The sequence below is a fragment of the Eulemur rufifrons genome, chromosome 19, assembly GCF_041146395.1.
Source record: "Eulemur rufifrons isolate Redbay chromosome 19, OSU_ERuf_1, whole genome shotgun sequence".
Lineage (NCBI taxonomy): Eukaryota > Metazoa > Chordata > Mammalia > Primates > Lemuridae > Eulemur > Eulemur rufifrons.
The window spans coordinates 79,196,067-79,221,777 of NC_091001.1; the positions used below are offsets into that span (position 1 = coordinate 79,196,067).

The 25,711-nt window shown below is 38.0% G+C and overlaps 1 protein-coding gene across 5 annotated transcripts in view; it reads right to left on the reverse strand.

Annotated features, from left to right (window-relative positions):
- The window catches only part of MSH2 (mutS homolog 2), a 62,075-nt gene that overhangs the window by 29,226 nt on the left and 7,138 nt on the right, over positions 1-25,711 (reverse strand). For 2 of the 5 annotated variants that reach the window (XM_069495090.1, XM_069495095.1), the window contains exons 2-7: positions 20,140-20,294; positions 15,866-16,144; positions 14,878-15,024; positions 12,270-12,419; positions 11,453-11,586; positions 1,472-1,671 (exon numbers count right to left, since the gene is read on the reverse strand). In XM_069495090.1, coding sequence (XP_069351191.1) covers positions 1,472-1,671; positions 11,453-11,586; positions 12,270-12,419; positions 14,878-15,024; positions 15,866-16,144; positions 20,140-20,294 — 1,065 coding nt within the window. Of the gene's footprint in view, positions 1-1,471; positions 1,672-11,452; positions 11,587-12,269; positions 12,420-14,877; positions 15,025-15,865; positions 16,145-20,139; positions 20,295-25,711 lie in introns of those variants that run through there. The other 3 variants (XM_069495093.1, XM_069495094.1, XM_069495091.1) reach the window with 3 other exon arrangements.

The window sequence follows — 25,711 nt, forward strand, 5'->3', positions numbered from 1 at the left end:
TTATGTGTTAAGAGATAACACTATAACTACTAAAATGGTTGTAGAAACATGTTCAATTAAAGTTAAAAACTGGCCGGGCACGGTGGCTCACACCTGTAATCCTAGCACTCTGGGAGGCCGAGGCAGGAGGATCGCTCGAGGTCAGGAGTTCAAGAACAGCCTGGCGGTACAGGAGCAACGTATGTAACCTGCAATTCTGTATCCCCCGTAACAAGATGAAATAAAAAAAAAAAAAAAGAAGAACAGCCTGGGTAAGAGCAAGATCCTGTCTCCACTAAAAGAAAAAATAAAAAGAAATTATCTGGACAACTAAAAATATATATAGAAAAAATGAGCTGGGCATTGTGGCGCATGCCTGTAGTCCCAGCTACTTGGGAGGCCGAAGCAGAAGGATTGCTTAATTCCAGGAGTTTGAGGTTGCTGTGAGGTAGGTTGACGCCACGGCACTCCAGTCTGGGCAACAGCGACAGACTCTGTCGCAAAATAAATAAATAAATAAATAATAAAGTTAAAAAACTATGCTTATCACAAGTTGATTTTTATATACCTTACTGTGTGTTAATCAACTAAATGTGACTTTGCTCACTTTATTCTGGTAACCCCACTTCACTTCAGCTGTTAGACAACACCGAGACCTTCTGTCGTAACTTTCTCTCATAGGTGTGCTGTGAGGGTTAATTCCAACAGTGCTAATATTAGTCTGTGCTGTTTTGTTAAAATTCCTGCATGGCAATGGCTCCTGATCAAGGCATGAAACATACTGATTTAACGGTGGTGTTTTGTAATCATGGGTCTGAAGACGTTCTGGGTGGTTAGTCCAAGTTTGTTGGCATTGTTTATTGCGATTGGTGATTTGCACCTGGTCTCAGTGAGCACACCCCCCTTCCCCTCAGAGGACTCTGCTGTAGATGCTAATTACCAAATAGGAACTTGCCCACTTGACCAGGAAAATATAAAAAAGCCCAGCCAAGACTCTCATTTGGGTTCCCTGGTTCCACAGTGTCCTGTGTACACATCCTGATCTGAGAAAGTTCACACCCCACAACGAACTTTATAGAAGAAAGGACAATTAGAACCTGCATCTGACCTCTCAGGACAACTTACTATGACAGCCTTTGACTGTGATGCATATCCTAACTACTGCTGCTACTAGATTTTCCTGTAATAAACTGAGATGTGTAAACACTGTCATTTGGGTCCTGTGAGTCTCTTCAGCCATCAAATCCTGCCTCTGTTCGTGCAAATAGGCCTTAATAATAAACCCAGTAATGCTAACAATCATTTCTAAAAAGCAAAAATTCTAAGATGACTCATGTCTTCTGCATGAACCTACAGGTCAACACAAATCTGTTATTAGAAAACAATGTGTCACAAGAGCGAATCACTACCACCAACTGTATAAGGACAGCACATTTGCCAAGCATAAATTGTAAGGGTGAAGCAAAACAAAAAAACCAAAATCATCTGTTACCTTCATATTTTTCCAGAGCCTGTATAACATTAGGGAGTTGATTTATACCCTGATAGAGTCGGTAACAATCTTGTAAGTTTGCTGCTTGTCTTTGAAATTTCTTAGCAAGTCGGTTAAGATCTGGGAAGCGACGAAGTAAATCTTCTTGTAAACTCTGCCTCAATTCTGCATCTTCTACAAAAGCTTCCACTAAATTTAATCTGAAATAAATTAACTAGAATTAATCTTAAATATCTTAGTATAAAATGAGAGTCTGTCAACTAGGCACATAAGGCTCAACCAAATGAACTCAAAACTGCATGTAAGATTTAATCTATTCTGAAATGTTAGCTTCTTTTAGAGCTACAGTCCCCAACCTTTTTGACACCAGGGATTGTTTTCATGGAAGACAATTTTTCCATGGACCAGGGAGGGAGGGGGGATGGTTTAGGGATGATTCAAGTGCATTACATTTATTGTGCACTTCATTTCCATTATTATTACATTGTAACATATAATGAAATAATTATACAACTCACCATAGATTGGGGACCCCTGTTTTAGAGGTGGAAAGCTCCATAAAACTATGAGGCAAGCATTTCCTGATTAGCTAAGCATCAAATTAATGTTAAGTTAAGTAGTGTCATAAGACACTAAAATATACCCAGTTTTGACTTACATCAAATTGACATTTCTTAAATAGAAAAATTTCATTACTGAGACATTGTTGTTATTGACATATTATTGCACATGTAAACAGTGACGTTTAATGAAATAGAATTACAGTCCAAGAATGTTACCAAATCCAATAGTCTATCAGAAGGTCTTACAATTTTTCAGAATACTTTCCAAAATTACCTCTTGACAGTACAAAGCCAAAAACATTAATTAAAAAACTGAATAATTTTATTGCTTCCCAAAGTCAATAAATAAAATCTCAGCTTGTTTCAAAAACTATAGAACATGTAGCCCAGACTGCTTTTGCAATTTACTTGAAATCAGTGGCTTTCCATTTTTTTCACTGTAACCCACAGCAAGAAATATGTCTTTATATCATGATGCTGCACATGCATGCACAGATGTATAATTAAAATAGGTCTCACAAAACAGCACTTAACATATATGATAAACTGTTATTTTCTATTGTATTTAATTTTTCAAAAATGTTATCACTCACTACACTAATTACACAACCCACTGCCTGGCCACAACTTGGAATTTGAAAAACAATGTTGTAGACTTTACTGAATAGCTGAAAGGTAAATTTAACAACCGAAGGTAGGGAAATTGTTCCTACACATTTATACATCTCTAGCTATAGTCTTAGGGAAACCTTTTTGGAGGCCTTGGGCACAGCAAATGATTCAAGGTTTGGAATGCTATCAGATGAGCAACCATTTTCTTTATATTTATAAACTACTTGAGCAGTAAATTTACTCTCAAATTACACAGGGATTGAGAAAGGAAACAAATCTGCTTTCTAAATCTCTTAACTATTTATTTAGTGACCTCTCCACCAGCATTTATAATTCCTGCATCATCAAAATGTTTAACTAACATGTTATATGAGGGAAAAAAAATATGCTACCTCCAAAGTAAAAAGTAAGCACACAAAGACTATATATATGTATTTTTTTTTTTTTTTTTTTTTTTTGAGACAGAGTCTCGCTCTGTTGCCCGGGCTAGAGTACCGTGCCATCAGCCTAGCTCATAGCAACCTCAAACTCCTGGGCTCAAGCAATCCTTCTGCCTCAGCCTCCCGAGTAGCTGGGAGAACAGGCATGTGCCACCATGCCCGGCTAATTTTTTTCTATATATATTTTTAACCGTCCAGATCATTTCTTTCTGTTTTTAGTACAGACGGGGTCTCGCTCTTGCTCAGGCTGGTCTCGAACTCCTGACCTCGAGCGATCCTCCTGCCTCGGCCTCCCAGGGTGCTAGGATTTTCATCTTCTAACAATTCTCAGAAATTCAGAAACAACCATCAGACTTCTGTCCTTAGGTCCCCCAATTTAAAACCAAATAATAACCGTATAGTCAAAGGAAAATGATGTCAACCTTACATTGAGTGCTTTCCCAAAAACTGATTAAAAAAAATAAATTTTAAGTTATTTCACAATTTCCACTTCTAAAGTTCCAATAAGGGCATTAAGAAAGAAGCAAAATAGCAAAGAAATGAAAAAGCTTCAAAAAAACAGCACAAAGCAATATACACATCCCCCCTTAGTCTTTGGTCCAGATATCATTAAAAGCCTAATAAATTGCTAGTTTCACAATTCTATTCACTATACCATTGCAGAAATAATTACAGTGTCAGTGTATGTTTCTAGCTCAAAGAAGCAAAAAAAAAAAAAAAGAAAGAAAAAAAAAAGACTACTCTGCTGTTTCCATGACAATGCCACTGCTGAATCACAATTTTAGAAGTATCAAAGTTATTGTTGGCATAACATAGTATATCTATCAATCCTATAATAAAATTACTTAGCAGTATACAATTTGATACAATATTAACCTGCAAACTGACTGGCATTCAAGATTACTGGGAATCAGTTAATCATGAAATTTTTGGTATTTTAAAATCAACATTCTATCCTTTAAAACTAGAATTTCTGAGCTCTCATATTTAAGAGCTGACTGGGATTATGTAACGCCATTTTTATAAGGCTGAGAGCAAACATAGTACCTAAAGAACTGCAACTACAAGTTTTTGATTCTTGCACTCAGAACCACTCATTTGATACATTAGGGATATTGTGCTGGGCCAGAGGAAGTTCCTGTGGGAACCGGGAAACTTCAGTTTGGGGTATTTCATTTACCCATAGTCTGAATAGTTGGTATTTACAGAGACGGAATTTGAGGGACAATACTTGTGGGGCCAGGTGGAGGCAACAGCAAAGATTTGAAGGGAGAAAAGTTAAGGATGCATTGGAAGAAAACTGAAGCGGAATAGGAAAAAATTATAACCACAGGTAAAACGGAAACATTAGCTTTGGAAAGGAAAGAAATGTTAAGTCTTCTTCTGAGAAAGAGCCAGAGAGTAAAAGACTGAAAATACAGATATATTTTGAGGTCACAATGACTAAGGAAGAAATCATCTGCTTAGAGGCAGGAGGTAGCTGAAGGCTTTCGGGAAAAGTAAAAAATTTGGGGTTAGTCACTATAATGAGTTATGCAATAAAAGTAAGACCCAGCATCAATGAAAGCTAGCCAGCATGAAAGTACAACGGGCTTAAGTAGCATTATGTGACCTTCGCCAGCAACTTTGTTGTTCTGGAGATGAAGGTCTTGCTATTTTGCCAAGGCTGGGCTTGAACTAGTGAACCTCCTGCCCCAGCTTCCCAAGTAGCTGGGACTACAGGCATGTGCTGGGACTACGGGCACAGCGACAGTAACTTTTAACTGAGAAAGAAAGCTGAGGAAGAGGTCAATATGATAAAGGGCCAATGGAGTAAGAACCTCCATGGTACCCATGAAAGCACTGGAAAAACAGTTGCCTTTGCAATGCACGCTAATGAAACTCAGAGTGGCTATCAGATCAGCCCAGACACCAGAATAAAAGAGTCTCCACTAAACTTGACTTAGAGGAGGAAAAAATAGTGGTGGAAAAGTAGTAGAGTTGAAGCCCTTCTGCTCTTCCTCAGAAGTTCAAGCAATGCTTGACTATTTTAAAGAAACTGCACTCACTGTATGATTTCCAGATGGCTCTATTTCCACATAACATGGACTCACTAGAGATATTCTTGCACAAACATTCTGAAGCCAAAATGAAAATACAAGTTTAGGGACCCTAGAGGTATGATATACTCTCACACAAGCACCACCACCATTTCTAAGCTTTCTCTTTACAAGAGCCATACTTTTACTTAAAGACATTTCTAATTAAGATGACTATTCAGGCCGGGCGTGGTGGCTCACGCCTGTAATCCTAGCACTCTGGGAGGCCGAGGTGGGCGGATCATTTGAGCTCAGGAGTTCGAGACCAGCCTGAGCAAGAGCGAGACCCCATCTCTACTAAAAATAGAAAGAAATTATATGGACAGCTAAAAATATATATAGAAAAAATTAGCCGGGCATGGTGGTGCATGCCTGTAGTCCCAACTACTCAGGAGGCTGAGACAGGAGGATCCCTTGAGCCCAGGAGTTTGAGGTTGCTGTGAGCTAGGCTGACGCCACGGCACTCACTCTAGCCTGGGCAACAAAGTGAGACTCTGTCTCAAAAAAAAAAAAAAAAAAAGATGACTATTCAATCTTAAACTAGAAGGCAATAAAAATAAATTCAACATCCATCAGCAATTTCACAAGAATAAACTAGTTCACATGCTAACATATTTAATATTCCTTGTAGAATTCTAAGTTTAAAAACACGAAAAAATTACCAAAGCTTCAGATGAATCTATGAAAAGACAAAAGAAAAGCTTAAAGCTATAAAGCAACAGTCTCAAGTGTATGTGCAGACACAAGGACTCTTTGGACTTACCAGAAAATAAGGGAAAAAACAATATGAACATGGCTCTTATAAATAATTTCTAATTTCTTTAAAGTACAAAAAGGAAGCAATCCCTAGAAACTCACTCCTAGAAGATAATAACATATTCTCATAGTTTCAAGTAGGTTTTAGTGAACGGGAAGATGAACATTACAATAAAGTGATTCATGGATATAATTTAAATCAAGACCAAAATAATACAAGTTTTATTTCTGATGATAAAATCCAACTGGGATCAAATTAAATATCACTGATAGAAGCAATAAAGCACAACGATTAAGAGCATGAGGGCGGCCGGGCGCGGTGGCTCACGCCTGTAATCCTAGTACTCTGGGAGGCCGAGGCGGGTGGATCGCTCAAGGTCAGGAGTTCGAGACCAGCCTGAGCAAGAGCGAGACCCCATCTCTACTAAAAAATAGAAAGAAATTATATGGACAACTAAAAATATATATAGAAAAAATTAGCCGGGCATGGTGGCGCATGCCTGTAGTCCCAGCTACTCGGGAGGCTGAGGCAGTAGGATTGCTTGAGCCCAGGAGTTTGAGGTTGCTGTGAGCTGGGCTGACGCCATGGCACTCACTCTAGCCCGGGCAACAAAGTGAGACTCTGTCTCAAAAAAAAAAAAAAAAAAAAAAAAAAGAGCATGAGGTCTAGGGTCAGTCAGGACTGGCATTAAAGCCAGTCTCCACTACATTATAGCTGATGAATATGAGGTGCTTAGCAAAGGGCCAGGTACATAGTAGAAACCAGTATTATCACCCTCCTCCTCCTTCTCTCTTCACAATAATTTAAAAGTAATTCCATTTTCATCATTATTCCTGAACCCACCACTGGCTACAGTCCTTGACAAGATACATGCACCAAACTCTAGTGACACTTGTCTCTATGTCTGCTGTAATAAAAATAGAAGAAAAATCTTTGCTTTCTTTAATGAAATTGACCCTATAGCCATATACTTTAAAATTAACTACTTACTTAGAGTGTGAGGGTGGAATAAAGATTTCCAGTACCTTCTCTTCTGGAAAATCACCCCAAAACAATGACAGTAAGAAACAGAAAAAGTTGACTTTATGTGTAACCCAAAAGGAAGATCAATCCTAAATGCTGAGAGAGGGAGATAACAGATTTGCCCTGAGAACCCCAGGAAATCTTAAACTAAGAAGCACGAGGTACGACAGCAGGCAGAGTTGAGGTGGTGATAAAAACAAGGAGACTGTCCAAACAAAGCCTGTATAAGAAATAACTCTTCCTACTGTGTGGATTTTCAACACTTGACCTTGAAAACCACAGGCCTTTCTATTTGCTGGCAAAAAAAAAAAAAAAAAAAATTTCTCATCAAGATAAAAAGAGTATTTCTCTTACCCTACAGGTGGAATAAAGAGCACATAATATTCTGACTCATGAAGCCATTCTCACAAATGCTATTTCTAATAATTAAGTCTTGTTGGACCACCAAATTTTGGAAATTATTGCTATGTCTCATGATAGTAATCTTTCCTTCCTCTCTTAAAAAATCTGATTTTGAAAGCTTGTCTTCTAAATAATTTGTTACTCTGGTAATAATATTAAAAGACATCTTAGGTTTCTTTTTTTTTTTTTTTTTTTGAGACAGAGTCTCACTCTGTTGCCCAGGCTAGAGTGAGTGCCGTGGCGTTAGCCTAGCTCACAGCAACCTCAAACTCCTGAGCTCAAGTGATCCTCCTGTCTCAGCCTCCTGAGTAGCTGGGACTACAGGCATGCACCACCATGCCCGGCTAATTTTTTCTATATATATATTTTTAGCTGTCCATATAATTTCTTTCTATTTTTAGTAGAGATGGGGTCTCGCTCTTGCTCAGGCTGGTCTCGAACTCCTGAGCTCAAACGATCCGCCCACCTCGGCCTCCCAGAGTGCTAGGATTACAGGCGTGAGCCACCGCGCCCGGCCTGGTTTCTGAAAGGTCTAAATACATGCAAGCTCCAGTTGTTAAACTAGAAGGGGATCACTGACACTTCGTCTTTTCCCATAAGCCAAAAGTGAAAAATATAACCAATGACCCATAGCTTGAGTTATTTAAATTACCTATCATTTCCTTTTTAAAAAAAAGTTAAAAGAGGAGGGAGAAAAGATACATTTTTGCTTGTTTATGCACAGACTTTCCCCGGAAGGATACTCAAGAAACTGATAACACTTTGTTGCTCCCAGGGCAGGTGGTGGCAATTCACATAGAATACAAGAAGAAATGTGCCCCTGTATGGAGGTATACATGTTTTAGAAGAAAAAAAAATTTAAAAAAAGAAACATGCCCCTGGAGTTGTGCAACACACAGACCCTGAGGAAAGGGTCCTGGGAGTTGGGGGGCAAAGGTGGAAAACTTATTGCTGTATATCCTTCCATTCTATTTGCATTTTGACACATAGAGATGTAATTACTTACTTCACAATAACTAACATTAAAAATTATAAATTGCCTTAACTACTTGTGAAGTATCCAATCCTTCAAATTCTTTTATTGATATATCATAGTTGTACATATTTTTGGTGCCCATGTCTTATTTTGATACATGTGTACAACGCATAATGATCAAATTAGGGTCACTGGGATATCTGTCACCTCAAACATTTATCTTTTTTTTTTTTTTTTTGAGACAAGAGTCTTGCTCTGTTGCCATGCCTAGAGTACTGTGGCAACAGCCTAGCTCAGAGCAACCTCAAACTCCTGGACTCAGGTGATCCTCCTGCCTCAGCCACCTGAATAGCTGGGACTACAGGTATGCACCACCATGCCCAGCTAATTTTTTCTATTTTTAGTAGAGACAGGGTGTCCCTCTTGCTCAGGCTGGTCCCAAACTCCTGAGCTCAAGTGATCCTATTGCCTCAGCCTCCCAGAGTGCTAGGATTACAGGCATAAGCCATCATGTCCGGCCTCAAACATTTATCTTTTCTTTATTTGGGGATCCAATCCTTCCAATTTCTTATTCTAAGTCACCAAACCCCACTCTTCTTCCCCAACAAACCTGGCTTCGGAAATCATCTTAAGCAATTTCAATGAAATATCTAAACACTCAGAATTCACTAACCTGTGAGTTGTTTTTATTGTAAGGTTCTTTGGAATCCACAAGACTAACATTTAGCTTGGTAATTATTTGCATGGTGTCTTACAATACTGATCAACTACTTTATGTTTGCCTGGCATCTTCCCAAATAGTCATAAAATCATTATGCTTTTATAAACCACGAGCATTTAAGTATTCAACAAATCATTCTTGAAAGATTTAACAATATCAAAGCCATAAAAATGTTGAATCTCTTTTACTCATTCTGGCAACATATATTAATTGGCCAAATGGAAAACAGTAGGTGCACAATAAGGTCATTAGAATAACCTGAATATTGAGAAAGATAAAGTACATCCAGTCAATGAAATATCATATACTTATTTAACATATTGGCTCACACCTGTAATCCCAGCACTTTGAGAGGCTGAGATGGAGGATTGCCTGAGGTGGAGACCAGCAAGGACAACAAAGTGAGACCTCCTCCCTACAAAAAGTTTAAAAAAGAAAAGAAATAGCTGGGTGTGGTAGTGAGTTCCTGTAGCCCCAGCTACTTGGGAGGCTGACGTAGAAGAATCACTTCAGCCGAGGAGTTGGAGGCTACAGCGAATTATGATCTCGCCCCTGTACTCCAGCCTGGGTGATAGAGCGACACCTTGTCTCTAAAAAAAAAGCTGAATCTGGCTGGGCGCGGTGGCTCACGCCTGTAATCCTAGCACTCTGGGAGGCCGAGGCGGGTGGATCGCTCGAGGTCAGGAGTTCGAGACCAGCCTGAGCAAGAGCGAGACCCCGTCTCTTCTAAAAATAGAAAGACATTATATGGACAACTAAAAATCTATACAGAAAAAATTAGCCGGGCATAGTGGCGCATGCCTGTAGTCCCAGCTACTCGGGAGGCTGAGGCAGTAGGATCGCTTAAGCCCAGGAGTTTGAGGTTGCTGTGAGCTAAGCTGACGCCACGGCACTCACTCTAGCCTGGGCAACAAAGTGAGACTCTGTCTTAACAAAGAAAAAAAAAAAAAAAAAATGTTTATGATAATAAAAGCATAAGTAGAAAAAAAACAGGGCATAAAACTATATTAGTATTACAACCATGTTTAAGAAAAAAGATTGTCTAACATAAGAGTACACTATATAAAATGATTTCATTTATATAAAGGTCAACAACAGGCAAAACTAATGTATGACATCAGGACAACGGTTGCTCTTGAAGTAAGAGGGGTAGTTAATTAGCAGGAGAACTGAGAGGAGTTTCTGTGATGCTAGTTATGTCACTTCTTGACTTCCAGGTTGTTATATAGATGTGTTCACTTTGAAAAATTCATCAAGCCACACACATGAAATTTGTGCTCTTACATATATTACACTTCATCTAAAAGTTTTAAAACTCTCTCTTTTTTTTTTTTTTCACACACATTCTCCCTCTGTTGCTGGGGTTAGAGTGTCATGGCGTCAGCCTAGCTCACAGAAACCTCAAACTCCTGGGTTCAAGCCATCCTCCTGCCTCAGCCTCCCAAGTAGCTAGGACTAATATACCATCATGTGTGGCTAATTTTTTTCTACTTTTAGTAGAGACAGGGTCTCAGTTCTTGCTCAGGCTAGTCTTGAACTCCTGACCTCAAGCAATCCTCCCACCTTGGTCTTCCAGAGTGCTAGGATTACAGGCATGAGCCACCACGCCGGCCCTAAAACTCTTATCTAAAAATAAAATATTTCCGATCACTAGTCATATGAGGGTAACAAAACTATGTAACTTTTCATTTCCTCAGTTTTAGAGATTTTCTAAAATATGTTTAGGTCACCTTAAATCCTTTCTAGAACAATGAAGTGCTTCCTATGTGCCAGACCCTGCTCAAAGTTGTTTGTTTCTTTGTTTTTAAGAGCCAAGTTCTCACTCTTTCTTGCTCAGGCTGGAGTGCAAAGTATTTTATACATAGTAAATCACCTAATCCTCATAACAACCCTATGAAGTAGGTGAGTTATTGTCATTTTAAAAGTGAAGATTAAAAGTGAAGAAACTATGACAGCGAGGTTGAGTAATTTGCCCAAGATTACTCATAATATGAACCAAGGTACTCTGGGCTCCCAAGTCTATACTCTATACCATACTATCTCTCTAATAAATTTTACTTTAAAAAAAAAAATTAAGAAGAATAAGTTCTTTAAATCAATCTACGCCACTACTACTCTATTAGCACGTGGCTCTCTGTGCAGTTAAATGCCAAAAATATAGGTGCAAAATTGCATATTAGAATAAGTAATACAAGGCCGGGCAAGTTGGCTCACGCCTGTAATACTAGCACTCTGGGAGGCGGAGGTGGGAGGATCGCTTGAGCTCAGGAGTTCGAGACCAGCCTGAGCAAGAGCGAGACCCCATCTGTATTTAAAAAAAAAAAAAAAAAAGGAAAGAATAAGTAGTATAATCATATGGAATAACTGCAAATTACTTAAAGCTGACAAAAGTATATACTAATGATATACCTCTCTTCTATTCTGTTCTTATCCATGAGAGGCTGTTTAATCCACTGGTTAACTAGTCTTTGTCCTTGAGGGGTTTTGCATTTATTCAGCAATGCAGCCAGAGACTGAGAGCCACTGGTATCTTCAACAGAACCCTAGTGAATAAAAAATAAAATAGAAAGAATGGCACACTCATTAGTGAAAACCTTACGATGCCATGAAAAGTAATTAAATAATTTTGGGAACAAGAACACATAATAGTCTTCAAATATTACTAATAAATGAGAAATTTCCACAAAAGTACCAAACCAATTTTTCAACATGTTAATCTATATTTTAGGCTGAATATTTTCCCCTACTTTATAATTACTGCAGTTTTATATATAAAACATCTTAGAATGTAATTTTAATGAATTGCTGTTAATATACAAAATTATCCATAAAGTCAGGATAAATACTGTACATATAGCTCGAAACTAGAAAAATAAAATATAGCAATTCAAGAGCCAGGCATGGTGGCACACACCCACAGTCCTGGCTACTTTGGAGGCTGAGGCAGGATTGTTTGAACCCAGGAGGGGTCTGTATGTACGTAGTGCACTATGATCATGTAGCCTGTGAACAGCCACTGTGCTCCAGCCCAGGCTACACAGCCAGCCCAATTTCTTTAAAAAAAAAAAAAAAAAAAAATTGAAAAAATCTATGGCAACTCAAAACTACTTATCTGTTCAAAGTATAATAATATTTCAAAATATTTAAGTTCCTTTGTAAGATCCTTCAGTATATATCAAAGAAAACATTTTTTAATGAGTCAATATTTGCAACCCATGTATTTTACCTGGAAAAGGTTAAGAGCCTTGACGGCTGCCATATCCAATCTCATGTACTGGCTGAAGTCAAAAGTAGTCAGTTCAAACTGTCCAAAATTTGAATCATCTGATAAGAGTTCTAAAAACTTGATTACTGCAGACAACGATGAAACCGCAACCTAAAATTAAGAATTTAAAATAAAAGATCCCTATTATTACAAGGACTAATTCTAGAGATTTTTTAAAAACACAAAATAAAAATAAACTCTGAATTCTATCATTTTTCTTGGTGTTCCTTCCCAAACCTAACCAAGAAAATCAAAGTTTAAATCTCTTGATTAGAAAATGACTTTTAGGAAGTGAAAATTAACTGTAATAGCAGCATTATTTTATAACAGCCAAAAATGGAAATTACCCAAATGCCCACCAAGAATAAAATGGATAAATTCTGACATGTTCACACTATGGAATATTACACAACAATATATATGACACAATCAACAACTACTCAAGAATATGGATAAATCTTACAAACACAATATTGAATGAAGGAAATTAGACACGAGAGTATATGCTACGTAATTCCACTTATATAAACTATAAAAATAGGCAAAACTCACCTACTCTGTCAGAAGTGAGAACAAGGTGACCATAGATTACCCCTGGTTGCGGTAACGAGTATGAGGAAGCATGAGAGGGGCTTCTAGGCTCCTAGTAATATTCTGTTTCATGGATGCTAGTTATGTGGGTGTACTCAGTTTATGAAAATTCAGTTATATACTTATGGTATATGTACTTTCCCATATGTGTACTTAAAGAAAATAAATTCAATTTATCTATATTCTTACTGCCTATGTTATTACTACAGCATAAAATACAACACATCATACTGATAGCTCAATGACAAATTCTACTTATTAAAATATATTAATACTTGGTACTGTTCATTGTGAATATGTAAAGGCAGCCTTGCAAAAATAACAGGAATATACCTAATCCTACAATTTCCCCAGTAACAGTTAAAGATCAATTCTATGATGAGTTCTCTCACTAACAGGGACTCTGCAGGAGTTCTGTTTTGCACAACTTCTGAAAAGAATTTAATGGACAGAAAAGAGATGTAAATCTCTCTCTTTCAAAATTGTTTTTTAAGAATCTGCTTTTACAGAGTTCCTGAGTAAGCAGCATGAGAACGAGCTCCAAGCCTCAACCACATCTCAAGGACAAAGTCACATCTCCTGTGATAATCCCTTCTCCAAGGAAAGGCAGGAAACCCAGTCTGGGACTTTGACAACCTGCTGCTGCTTTTGTTATCTTCATCCCCTTAAAATCACTGCTGGTATCTCCCTTCTCTTGCTTTGGGATGCCACACCCATCTTCCTGCTCTTTCCCCACCCCGCCTCCTCTAAGAAGATAAAATAAATTTTACTTTTATACCTTAATCTCTGTGTGAGAAATCTTTCTCCACCCACACCATGAGCACCTACTAGGCTTTCCACCCTACCAAGTACGTTTATTTTTCCCATTTGATAACATAGTAATCTATCTGCCCTTGCTAAACTCTAATAAACTCTAATAAAGGTATAAGCAAAAATCTGCTATGACACCAGGAGGCAGAGAGAAAAACGTTTTGGTAGCTCTAAAAACTTCCTCATATTTTCAAAAACGGGATAAGTTGCTCTACTACTGGGATTATTACTCATCCATATTGGTTTTTGATTGTCTCACAATACATAGTAAAATATAAACAGATAAAATTAGGTTATAAGGTTCAAACCACTATTTGATAAACAATCACTGAAAAATCTTTATAGTCATAAGTTTCTCATTCCAGTCTGAAATGTACTCTAAAAATTATAAGCAGTTATAAAGTCTGTTCTGTCTTGTTTAAATAAAAAACAACAGATTTTTCATTTTACTTATTCATGATCCACAAATATCCAGATAAGAGTTTGTCCAATATTTTACCATAACAATACATCTCTCAAGCCATTCCCACCTCTAAAATTTGACCAGTAAGATAAACTTCAACCAATGAAAAATCTCATAAAAGTTACATTGTGTGCACACTCATTTCTACCACTGAACATACATAACCATGCCAATTTCTGAGCCAAACTGTTGAGATGTAATATTTATTATGGCATTACTATGTGCTATATGTATATATTTTCACCCTTATTACCTACTAATTTCCATAACAATCCTTTAAGGCAGGTATTTTTAGACTTATTTAACAGATAATAAAACTGCCTCTCAAAAAGGTGAAGTAATATATTAAAGACCCCATAGCTGCTACATAATAAAGATGAAACAGGAAACGGATTTTTTTTCCCCTCCAGTCACTATTCTATCTCAACTACTTTAAGTGCCAGAAGTCAGGTTCCCTCGTGTGAAACTATTAAGACCCCTCCACACCCCAGGAATATGTGTAGTGCAAATATAATGAGATTATATTTAAGGTTATGTTTAAATTTTTCTAGTCATTTCCTTGAGGTTTTTTTTAAAGCTTCATCATAGATAAAATAAGCTTAATATCACTGATCCACAGTTCAGCTTTTGAGATGTGACAGAAGTAGCCTTCTAAAAAGTCACTATTATCACTTAAGAATAAAGTCATGTTTATAATCTACATACCTGATTCTCCATTTCGGGCAAGACAGTACTATTCATCTGCTCTCCCTTTTTACCTTTCAACAACCGGTTGAGGTCCTGATAAATGTCTTTTGTGGAAAAGTCAGCTTTTTTTCTTTCTGTGATCAGAATTCCTCCTCTCTGAATAACCTATTTTACAAGAAATAGTTTAAACTGCTATGGGAAAAGGAAGAAGAAAAGCAATGAAGAAAATTTTAACACTGACAAATATAAAGTGACAAGAGCTTAACAGATTATTAATCCACATTAAAGGTTTATACAATGTGCAAGACATTGGTAACATACACGTATTAACATACTTTCTAAAGCTATAAACTTTAATTTTCATCAAAATGTAAAATTATGTTCACATGAAGCTTTCAAAAATAGTTACTGGTAAAAACTCAGAATATTACTTGTGGAAAGTTGCTTAGATACTATCTATGCTAAAAATGACCATCACAGATTTGCACAGCAGTGCTTATGGTATATGAGGCCCACAAAAAGAAAAGAATCCTTGGGGGATACAATATCCCTTAAGAAATATCTAAATAATAAACTATATACCTATACAATCAGTAAAATAAGAGGGTAAATTTCCACTCGAACTATCAAAAAAAATCCTAAAGAACTGCATCTTACTTGACAAATCTAATGTTTCACATGCTAAATACAGTAATATTTTCTATAGTAATTATTCTTTTGGAACAAAGTAAGACAGAGAGAAAGGGAGGGAGGGAGAAAGGGAAGGAGAGAAAAGATCTGAGGTAGAATAAGTCAAACAAGAAATAACTTGTTCTAAAGTATAATTAAAGGTACAAAGTTTCCATCAAAGATAAACATCATTATTTTATTCCTCAAAATAAAACATTATTTTAACTATATACAAAAATTTGACTTTTTAATTTTTTCCTTAAATAAAAGAATATCATGTTAATTAAAGAGCCTTTCCCAGGCTCGTATTCTCTATCACTAGACTTGATTCCCTTACCTGCCTCAGTTTCCCCATATCTCCAGCAGTCTCTCCTCCTGGTAAAACACATTCCTTTGGTCCAATCTGAATCAGGAGAGCTTCAAGGTTGGAAAACTGATCATTGTCAGGGAACTCACACAGTCCTAGCTTCCTCTGTATGGAATCCACATACCCAACTCCAACCTGTCTCTGGCCATCAACTGTGGACATTTTAATACCCACAACACCAATGGAAGCTGACATATCATTGTTACCAAAGAGAATGTCTTCAAACTGAGATAGATTGCCGGGAGAAGCCTAAACAAAAATAAAACTTTTTAAGAAACTGAACATACTTTAAAATTTTACTAGCAAACAAGAATTACCCAATCTTGATGAATTTTATTAAAGTTTTCTTACCAAAAAAATTGCTTATGACCATATATTCTAATTATTACATTTTCTATAAAGCATTCTCCCTCCCTCTGTTTCCAATTATTTTCAGAATACTTGGGCACATCTAAAAATAACTGTATCAAAAGTGATTTTCAATTTGAAATCTGGCAGCTGTGCTTATACATGTAACCATTAAGGTACTCAAACTGGTAAGCCTGTTAGCGCTATGCTTAAATTTCTATATTCTCAAACTACCTAATGGTTGCTCATATCAGTATTCTCACTGAGTAGCTATATCACGTAGGACAACAGTACTATTAGCTTACTGAACTGGGAATGTCACCTCTTTAAATCAACATATTTACCTGTAAAATGCAGAGACTGTTCTAAATCAGTGATTTCCAAATAAAGGGTCCTTGACCTATTTTCTTTTTTTTTTTTTGAGACAGAGTCTCTGTTGCCCAGGCTAGAGTGAGTGCCGTGGCGTCAGCCTAGCTCACAGCAACCTCAAACTCCTGAGCTCAAGGGATCCTCCTGTCTCAGCCTCCCGAGTAGCTGGGACTACAGGCATGCACCACCATGCCCGGCTAATTTTTTCTATATATATTTTTAGCTGTCCATATAATTTCTTTCTCTTTTTAGTAGAGATGGGGTCTCGCTCTTGCTCAGGCTGGTCTCGAACTCCTGAGCTCAAACGATCCGCCCACCTCGGCCTCCCAGAGTGCTAGGATTACAGGCGTGAGCCACCGCGCCCGGCCTGACCTATTTTCAATACAGGTTGAGCATCCCTAATGTAAAAATCCAAAATGGTCTAAAATCTGAAACTTTTTACGCACCAATATGGTGTCACAAGTGGAAAATTCCACACATAAGTACTTATCACAAACTTTATTTCATGCACCGAATTGTTTAAAATATTGTATGAAATTGCCTTCAAGCTATGTGTATAAGGTGTATGTGAAACAAATGAATTTCATGTTTAAATTTTGGTGCTATCCCAAGATATTTCATTATGCATATGCAAACATCCCAAAATAAAAAAAAAATCCAAAACACTTCTGGTCCCAAGCATTTCAGATAAGGGATACTCAAGCTATATTTCAGAAAGGTTAGAAATCTCTTAAAGACTGCACAAGGTAACTAAATGGCCAAGTTTCTTTGCTTTTGACTAAGCTTGTGTCAATTCAGTGGGTGACAGTATATACTTCAACCCAATTAGAAGCTGATAGGTTGCTGTTAACATCAGGTATTTCTGGGGCAATTGATAGACCACAGTTTTACACATGAGACAGTTAGATAGAGAGAGACCATGGTTTTACACATGAGATAGAAAATGAACAGTTCTCCAAATGAGCAAAGTTTAGCAGCCCTATTTAAGCAACCTGTAGCCATCTTTGAATGTCTTTAGCATCATAATCATGATAATCATTTATCTTTTCATGATTCTGAATCCCTTACAACCATAGATTATTGATTAAAATCTAAATCAAAAATGAAATGGAGACCGGGCATGGTGGCTCACATCTGTAACCCCAGCACTTTGGGAGGTGTAAGCGGGAGGGATCATTTGAGGGCAGGAGTTCAAGACCAGCCCAGGCAACATAGCAAGGCCCTGTCTCTACAAAAACTTTTTAAAAAAATTAGGCCGGGCGTGGTGGCTCACGCCTGTAATCCTAGCACTCTGGGAGGCCGAGGTGGGCGGATCGTTTGAGCTCAGGAGTTCGAGACCAGCCTGAGCAAGAGCGAGACCCCATCTCTACTAAAAATAGAAAGAAATTATATGGACAGCTAAAAATATATATATAGAAAAAAATTAGCCGGGCATGGTGGTGCATGCCTGTAGTCCCAGCTACTCGGGAGGCTGAGACAGGAGGATCGCTTGAGCTCAGGAGTTTGAGGTTGCTGTGAGCTAGGCTGACGCCACGGCACTCACTCTAGCCTGGGCAACAGAGTGAGACTCTGTCTCAAAAAAAAAAAAAAAAAAATTAGCTGGGCTTGGTGGTGTACACCTGTAGTCTCAGCTATACGGAAAGCTGAGGCAGAGCGATGATTGAGCCCAGGAGTTTGAGGTTACAGTGAGCTATGCTGATGCCATGGCACTCTAGCCCAGGCAATAGAATGAGACTCTGTCTCAAAAAAAAAAAAGTTGTATCTGAAATTCAAATGAAAAAAAAAAAAAAGAAAAGAAACACTGTTTTTCACATATATGCTTTAGATTTACGTGTATAAGTTATAAAACACACCTTTAAAAAAACACTCAAAAGTGAACCAGCAACTAATAAAATTAGGTTCTTGGGGATCCTTGAAAAGGATAAGGCTGGTAATATCTGAAGGAGGTCCTATCTAAGGTCCTTTCCTGCTCTGAACATACTATTGAGAACATGAAAAAGAAATCAATCATAGAAATCAACTCCTTCAAATATCACCAATATTTTCCAATAGAATCAGTAAGTTAATAAAAGTAAAGACAAATCAGTTTTATCAGTTTACAGATCTGGACTTCCTAAAATGTCAGGATGAAGACACCATCTTTTTAACCTGGCAAAGATACATATCTTAAAATTTTTTTCCCCTGACCTAAAGGGTGGGAGTTTAAAAAAAAAAAAAAAATTCATCCTGAAGAATTCTAATATGACTTAAGGGAGGTGAGGTGTCATCAGCTGATAATCATGGTAACCATCTGAACCTGTGATTCCACATTTTGTTTTTGTTACTTATTCAATTCTGTGAAGAACAGGATAGTAAACATCCCTTTGTGGTACCCTTAATTTTCAATTAAAATCTATCAAGACATAGGCTAAAAATGTCAGTCCCACTTTTCTCAGTACAGTTAAGAATTAAACTGGAAACTCTGTAATGTAGGATGCTAAATTCTCCCAGATATAATCTACAGTAAATGTCTATATTTACAAAGGAATTGGAGGGGAGAGGGAATATGGAATGAGGATTGAAGAATACTATATCTGACATAGCTCCAACATCAAATGTTTAAATATTATATTAAGCCCCATAATAAAAAACTCATAAGACTTTAAAGTCAAAAAGCATCTTTAAAAACCTAATAATTTTACTCTTTATGAGAAACAGATGCAGGAGAAGGTTGGGGAATTTGCCAAGGTCACGCATTACGAACAGAGGAGAAATGAAACCTGACTACAAGCTCAGAGCATTGCCCCCTCACCATACATTTATTCATTCCCTTTCAAGAAGAAATCTCACCTCCCCAACATTTTAACCATTAATTTATTAACCATTAATTTATTCCAGTATTTCTTAACAACGTAGTCTATGCAGGTATTATGTGTGCAAAAAAACCAAACACATAACCTTATAGACTAATAAGAAAAAAAAGGAAGACAGCCATTAAATAAATAAAACAAAAATCAATAGCACTATCTCCTTAAAGGCATTAGAAGCATGCATGTCAGTGTGCCTTCCTAGGCACACCGAGGAATATGATCACCATTAATGATGTTCTAGACTTACTTAAATTTACAATCTAATGGAAAAGAAAGTTATATACAAAGATACAAATGTATGACAAATGTGTATAAATGAGATATTTGGGATAAGGTAAATCTGGACTTGATTTTTAAGTACTTTGATGTACTGAAATGGTAAAATCAAACCCTTGCTTAACGCTGATATTCAACTTTATGTCCAGGTTATTATATAACATTGTTTTAGGAACAGTGACAAGGCTCAGCATATTCGAATTTACCTTATAATGAGGATCCACAGAATTTCTAAATTGCTATTAAACTATTAACTTTTTAAAAACCACATGCTTAATTGTTAAAGTGTCTCAAAGCATTTTCTATCATAGCCTGCTTAAATTATTAAAGCACAGTTGAATTCTTCATATTTTTATTTTTTCTACTCTTAAAAAAAGTAAATTTTTAAAAAAATATAATTACCTTAAATGCCAAATACCAATCATTCTCCTTGGATGCCTTATTTCCAGCTCTATTCTTATAAACTTCAACTCTATATTGACGAACCAGAAGGAGATCTTTTACAAAAGACTCAAAATTCATTTTACTAAGCACAACACTCTCCAGACTCTTTGCTCCTTAAAAAAAAAAAGTACATGTTACAAACTTGAGGTAGTGAGTGTTCAAGCACCTAACACAATGTTTCCCCAAGAACTTCCTATAGAGTTCTCAGTAATTTATTTATTCAATAAATTATTTATCAAGCACCTATTTTATGTCCAGGGACTATGGTAGGTGAGGCATAAAATATCAAATCGACATAGCCCCTCTACTTTTACAGAGCCTGTACAACGAAAGCTAAACTTTTGAAGATCATATAAAGATAAAATAATGGGTAAATACATATATAACTAACCTTACTTGTCCTTTTCTATAATTTTTCACAAGTTTGAATAAAAGTATTATTTAAAAACTATATAGTATTTGGGCCGGGTGCAGTGGCTCATGCCTGTAATCCTAGCACTCTGGGAGGCCAAGGCAGGAGGACTGTTCGAGGTCAGGAGTTCAAGACCAGCTTGAGCAAGAGGTGAGACCCCCGTCTCTACTAAAAATAGAAAGAAATTAGCCGGACAACTAAAATATATAGAAAAAATTAGCCAGGCATGGTGGTGCATGCCTGTAGTCCGAGCTACTTGGGAGGCTGAGGCAGGATTGCTTTAGCCCAGGCGTTTGAGGTTGCTTGCTGTGAGCTAGGCTGACGCCAAGGCACCCTAGCCCGGGCAACAGAGTGAGACTCTGTCTCAAAAAAAAAAGAGAGAGAAATAAAAGCTATATACTATTTGTATAAAATAGAATTAATTTTTCAAAAGGTCCATGAAAATCAGTCAGTCATTATCCATTGCAAAATGTTCTAGGTAATATATTCATATAGTTCAAAACTCAAAGATTCAAAGAGGTACAATGAAGTCTCCCTTTCACCACTGTCCCCTACACATCCAGTTCACCAACCTAATTATCAGTTTGTAGAACATATTTGTAAACACTGTCTACACAAACATGAGCAAATATAAAGCATTATTTTTTCCTCTTTTACATAAATAGTTGCACACTACACATACTGTCCTGTACCATGTTTTCTTTTAAACTTATATTTTAGAGAATGTTTCATCAGTATATAATGCACTTCTTTCTGTCGACAGCTGCAAACATCCCAATGACTAGAAGGACGTTGTATAATTTAATTAGTCTCTTACTGATGGATATGTAGGTTTTTATAGTCTTTTGTAATTATCATAATGCTGCATGAATAACCTTGTGCATGCTTCCTTCACTGAATGTGAGTATCTAAACTGGATTTTATCAAAGGATATGTGGGACTTTCCCAAATATTGTCAGACTATCCTCTTGGTTGGTTTTGCCAATTAACACCACCATTCCGGCCAGGTGTAGAGAGGGTCAGGCCTATAATCTATGGACTCTGGGAGGCTGAGGTGGGAGAATCACTTGAGCCTGGGAGCTTGAGAGTTGCCTGAGCAACATAGGGAGGCCCCATCTCCACCCCCCACCAAAAATTAGCTGGGCATGGTGTTGTGCACCTGTAGTCCTAGCTACTTTGGAGGCTGAGGCAGGAAGATTGCTTAAGGACAGAAGTTTGAGGCTGCAGTGAGCTCTGATGGCACCACCACACTCCAGCCTGGGTGACAGAGCAAGACCCTCTCTCCAACAACAACAAAACACTATAATACATAAAGTATGAGTAAATCTATTTCCTCTGCCCAGTCAACACAGAATTTTCAAATTTTCTGGTCTTTATCTCGGATCACCGGTTCTCAACTTGGGGCTATTCTGCTTCTCTAGGGGACATTTAGCAACAGAAGATGGCCCGGCCCAGCCCAACCTGACAGGGAGATCATGAGTGGAGGTCACAAGATTGTCTTCAGCAGAGATAGGATGATCAGAATTATCAACTATAATTGTCTGAAGCTGAGAACCCATCCTTTAAAAGGTCTGTATTTCCGTGAATGTTCAGGAAATTTGGGATTTTGAGATGCGAAGGTCTGCCATTTTTCCTCCTTTGCCTGCAAAGTAAACTCTCTCTTTCCTTCTCCTCAAACTGCTCATCATCGTTATTCGGCCTTGTGGACAAGTGCCGAGTAACAGACAGGAATCCTCAGTCAACAGACAACCTGAAAACTAGCTCAAATCTTGCATCTCTAGGTTAGTCCCTACTAGAACATTTCTTATGATCTAATCCAGCCCTGGCAAAGTGAATTATCTACAGAGACCAGGCAGGTAACAAATAAACAAGAGAGGCCACAGATAAGAATAACAAGAGCTGACAGATGACAAATGGGTCCAACAGAGACCATATAAAATGGTCGGCACTGTGACAAAATAAGGGAAGCAAATTAGGGCAGAGGAGGACTCTCGACTCACTGGGTCAGAGTGAGCAGCTATTCAGCTTCAACCCACTGTTGAACTACAGGAATATTTATGTTCAGACAGGTACATTTATGCTCAGTCTCAAAAGAACTCCCACCAGTTCTCAGCTCAGTAAATCCAACATAAGTCGTGTGCAGATACCACCTGTAGTGCCAGTATAACCGGCTCCATCAACAAATTTCAATGACCCCTCTATGTTTTTAATAATCCTCTCCCTTTACTAGACCTTTCCCTTCTGAGTTGTTTCCCAGAAACGATGGATTTTCTGCAGGACAAAGGAGTTGAGATTCTGAAGGCCTCAGGGCAAAGGAGTTGAGATTCTGAAGGCCTCAGGGCAAACTTGTCGACAAGACTCACCATCCCCCTTGACCTGCCCCTAGGCACATGGCCTCTCCTTGAAAAGCCCAGGATCTTCATTAGTCAGAGACAGATTTGAGGCAGCTTCTCCTGTTCTCCCAATAAGATCTGTCACATTAAAAATTCCTTTCTTCCTTTGCAATCCGCATTGTCTCAATAATTGGATCTTTGTGCAATGAGCAACTGGACCTAAGCCAAAACTCCCTGCGGTTTCAACACCACCAGTTACTTGAGGAGGGAAGACTGCTTGAGCCCAGGAGTTCAAGTTCAAGTTCAGCCTGGGCACTAAAGCAAAACCTCACTTCTAAAATAAAATATGTAAATAAATAAGTTCAACACAGCCACATTTTCTTACATACTTGAATAGACTACTGTTTCTTTAGCTTGCATTTAGAAAGCCAGTAGCATGGAAATTATGTTTACTCTAGAATCCCATTCAGCAAGGCCTGTACTCACATTTTCAGAGACATAATAAGTAACTAAGGCCTATCTAGGGTGCAGCAGACTTACGTGTCCTAACTAGCACTCACTCAGTATCAGAACCTCAGAGTGGAATGGCAGGCCTCATTTAAATTATTCCCCATTTTTATATAACATATGAGGCGACCAATTCATCATGGTTTGCCCAAGATCTTCTCAGTTTTAGTACTGAAAGTCCCCTGTCTCAGGAACTCCCTCAGTCCAGGCAAACCAGAATGACTGGTTACCATATCAGCCCATCTAGTTGAAATCCATGTAAGTTACATTGCGTATATGATGAAACATCATAAAAAAAAAACAAACTTACTCAACAAAAGCACCAAGCCAGAGTTAACACAAAACTCAAGAGAGAGATTTCTTCCAGAAACACTCATAAATACCATTACAAATATCATCAGCAACTTTCAGTAAATACAGCAATAAGTTTCAAAACCATTGTTTTTCATATCATTCCTCAATCAGAAGGCAATTCAGCAAAAACAATTCTGGGGAAAGGAAAAAAAATACTGGTCTGGCATAATTCTGGAAGAGCTCTTAAATTAGCCTAATATGATGTGGCAGCAGAATAACTTGGCCAGCATAGGGTTTTAAAGCATTTGAATTTGAATGCTTTTACCTGGACGAATAAGCAAGCTCATTCCACTCTTAACACTCGACCACTTTACAAGTCAATGTTATCTGCCTGTTCCTGGGAAGAAGGATCCAGAGCAATGGTTCAGTCTTTTTACTGACACATTCAACAGGAACACCAGTTCACCACTGCGGGGATTTCTGAGGAGTGGGTTATGGTGAAGAGATGAATGAGGTGATTCCCCTCCACCCCCTGTCAGGGATTTCCCTACCCCCATTATGAATCTACAGATAGGATGCCCAGCCTTCAAGCGTATACTCCAAAGATGGGTGGCAGTGCATTTTAAGTCACGGCTTCCTGACAAACATCTGAAGTGCAGCTAATTATGCTTTAAGTGAGACTAGCTCAGAAGTAGGGCTGACTTCCTGGTATGAAACTGGGAACCAGAAGAGGAAGCTATCCAGCCTCTACCTGAGGTATGGCAGAAAAAAATACCCTCCAGATTCTTTTCTTGGCCAGATGCGGTGGCTCATGCCTGTAATCCTAGCACTCTGGGAGGCCGAGGCACTGAGGATCGTTTGAGCTCAGGAGTTCAAGACCAGCCTGAGCAAGAGTGAGACCCCGTCTCTACTAAAAAAATAGAAAGAAATTAGCTGGACAACTAAAAATATGTAGAAAAAATTAGCCAGGCATGGTGGCACATGCCTGTAGTCCCAGCTACTCGGGAGGCTGCGGCAGGAGGATTGCTTGAGCCCAGGAGTTTGAGATTGCTGTGAGCTAGGCTGACGCCACAACACTCTAGCCTGGGCACGAATGAGACTCTGTCTCAAAAAAAAAAGGTTCTTTTCTTCAAGAATAATTTAGAACCCCCACCTCCATTCATTTGTGCCAGGTGCTGGAGATTTACAGGAAGAGATGCGTTAAAATACAATTCCTGCCCTCCAGAGCTTTCGGTCCATTAAGGGAAGCAGGCAAGAGTAAATGCTTTACACGGTCCTAGGGCAGAGAACACCTAAGAGGGGCAACTTAACATGGGAATGAAGGAAAGATTCCAAGAGGAGATACCTTCCAAGTTGAGCTCTGACACAAAAAGAGACAAAAGCTACATAACTTTCTTTTTGGAAAAAGAAAACAGAAAACCATTTCTGAGAAGAGGAGATGGCACCCAGAGCACAGCAAAGGCTCATTTTGGCCCAGCAGGTTCTTCCAACAGGTACAAATGAAAAGCATAAGTTCAAGAAACAACCCAAATTAACTGGAAAATGAATAAACAAAATGTAGGATATCCATACAATGGCACATTATTTGGCAATAAAAAGGAATGAAGAACTGACAACATAGATAAACTTTGAAAATATTGTGAAAGAAGCCAAGTCACAAAAGACCACATAATGTATGATTCCACTTAGATGAAATGTCCAGAATAAGCAAATCTGGAGACAGAAAATAGAAGAGTGGCTGCCCAGGGCTGGGGAGATTATGGGAGAAACAAGGAGTGACTGATCATGGGTACACGGTTCTTTTTAGAGCGAAAGGCTCTAGATTTCGAGGAAAATGTTCTAAAATTTACTGTGGTGAATGGTCCTCAACTCTGTAAATATATTAAAAACCACTGTAAACACACTTTAAGTAGGTGCCTTATATGGTAGATGTTTACATCTTTTTTAAAAGCACAAGTTTGATGGCAGGACATTGACAGAGTTC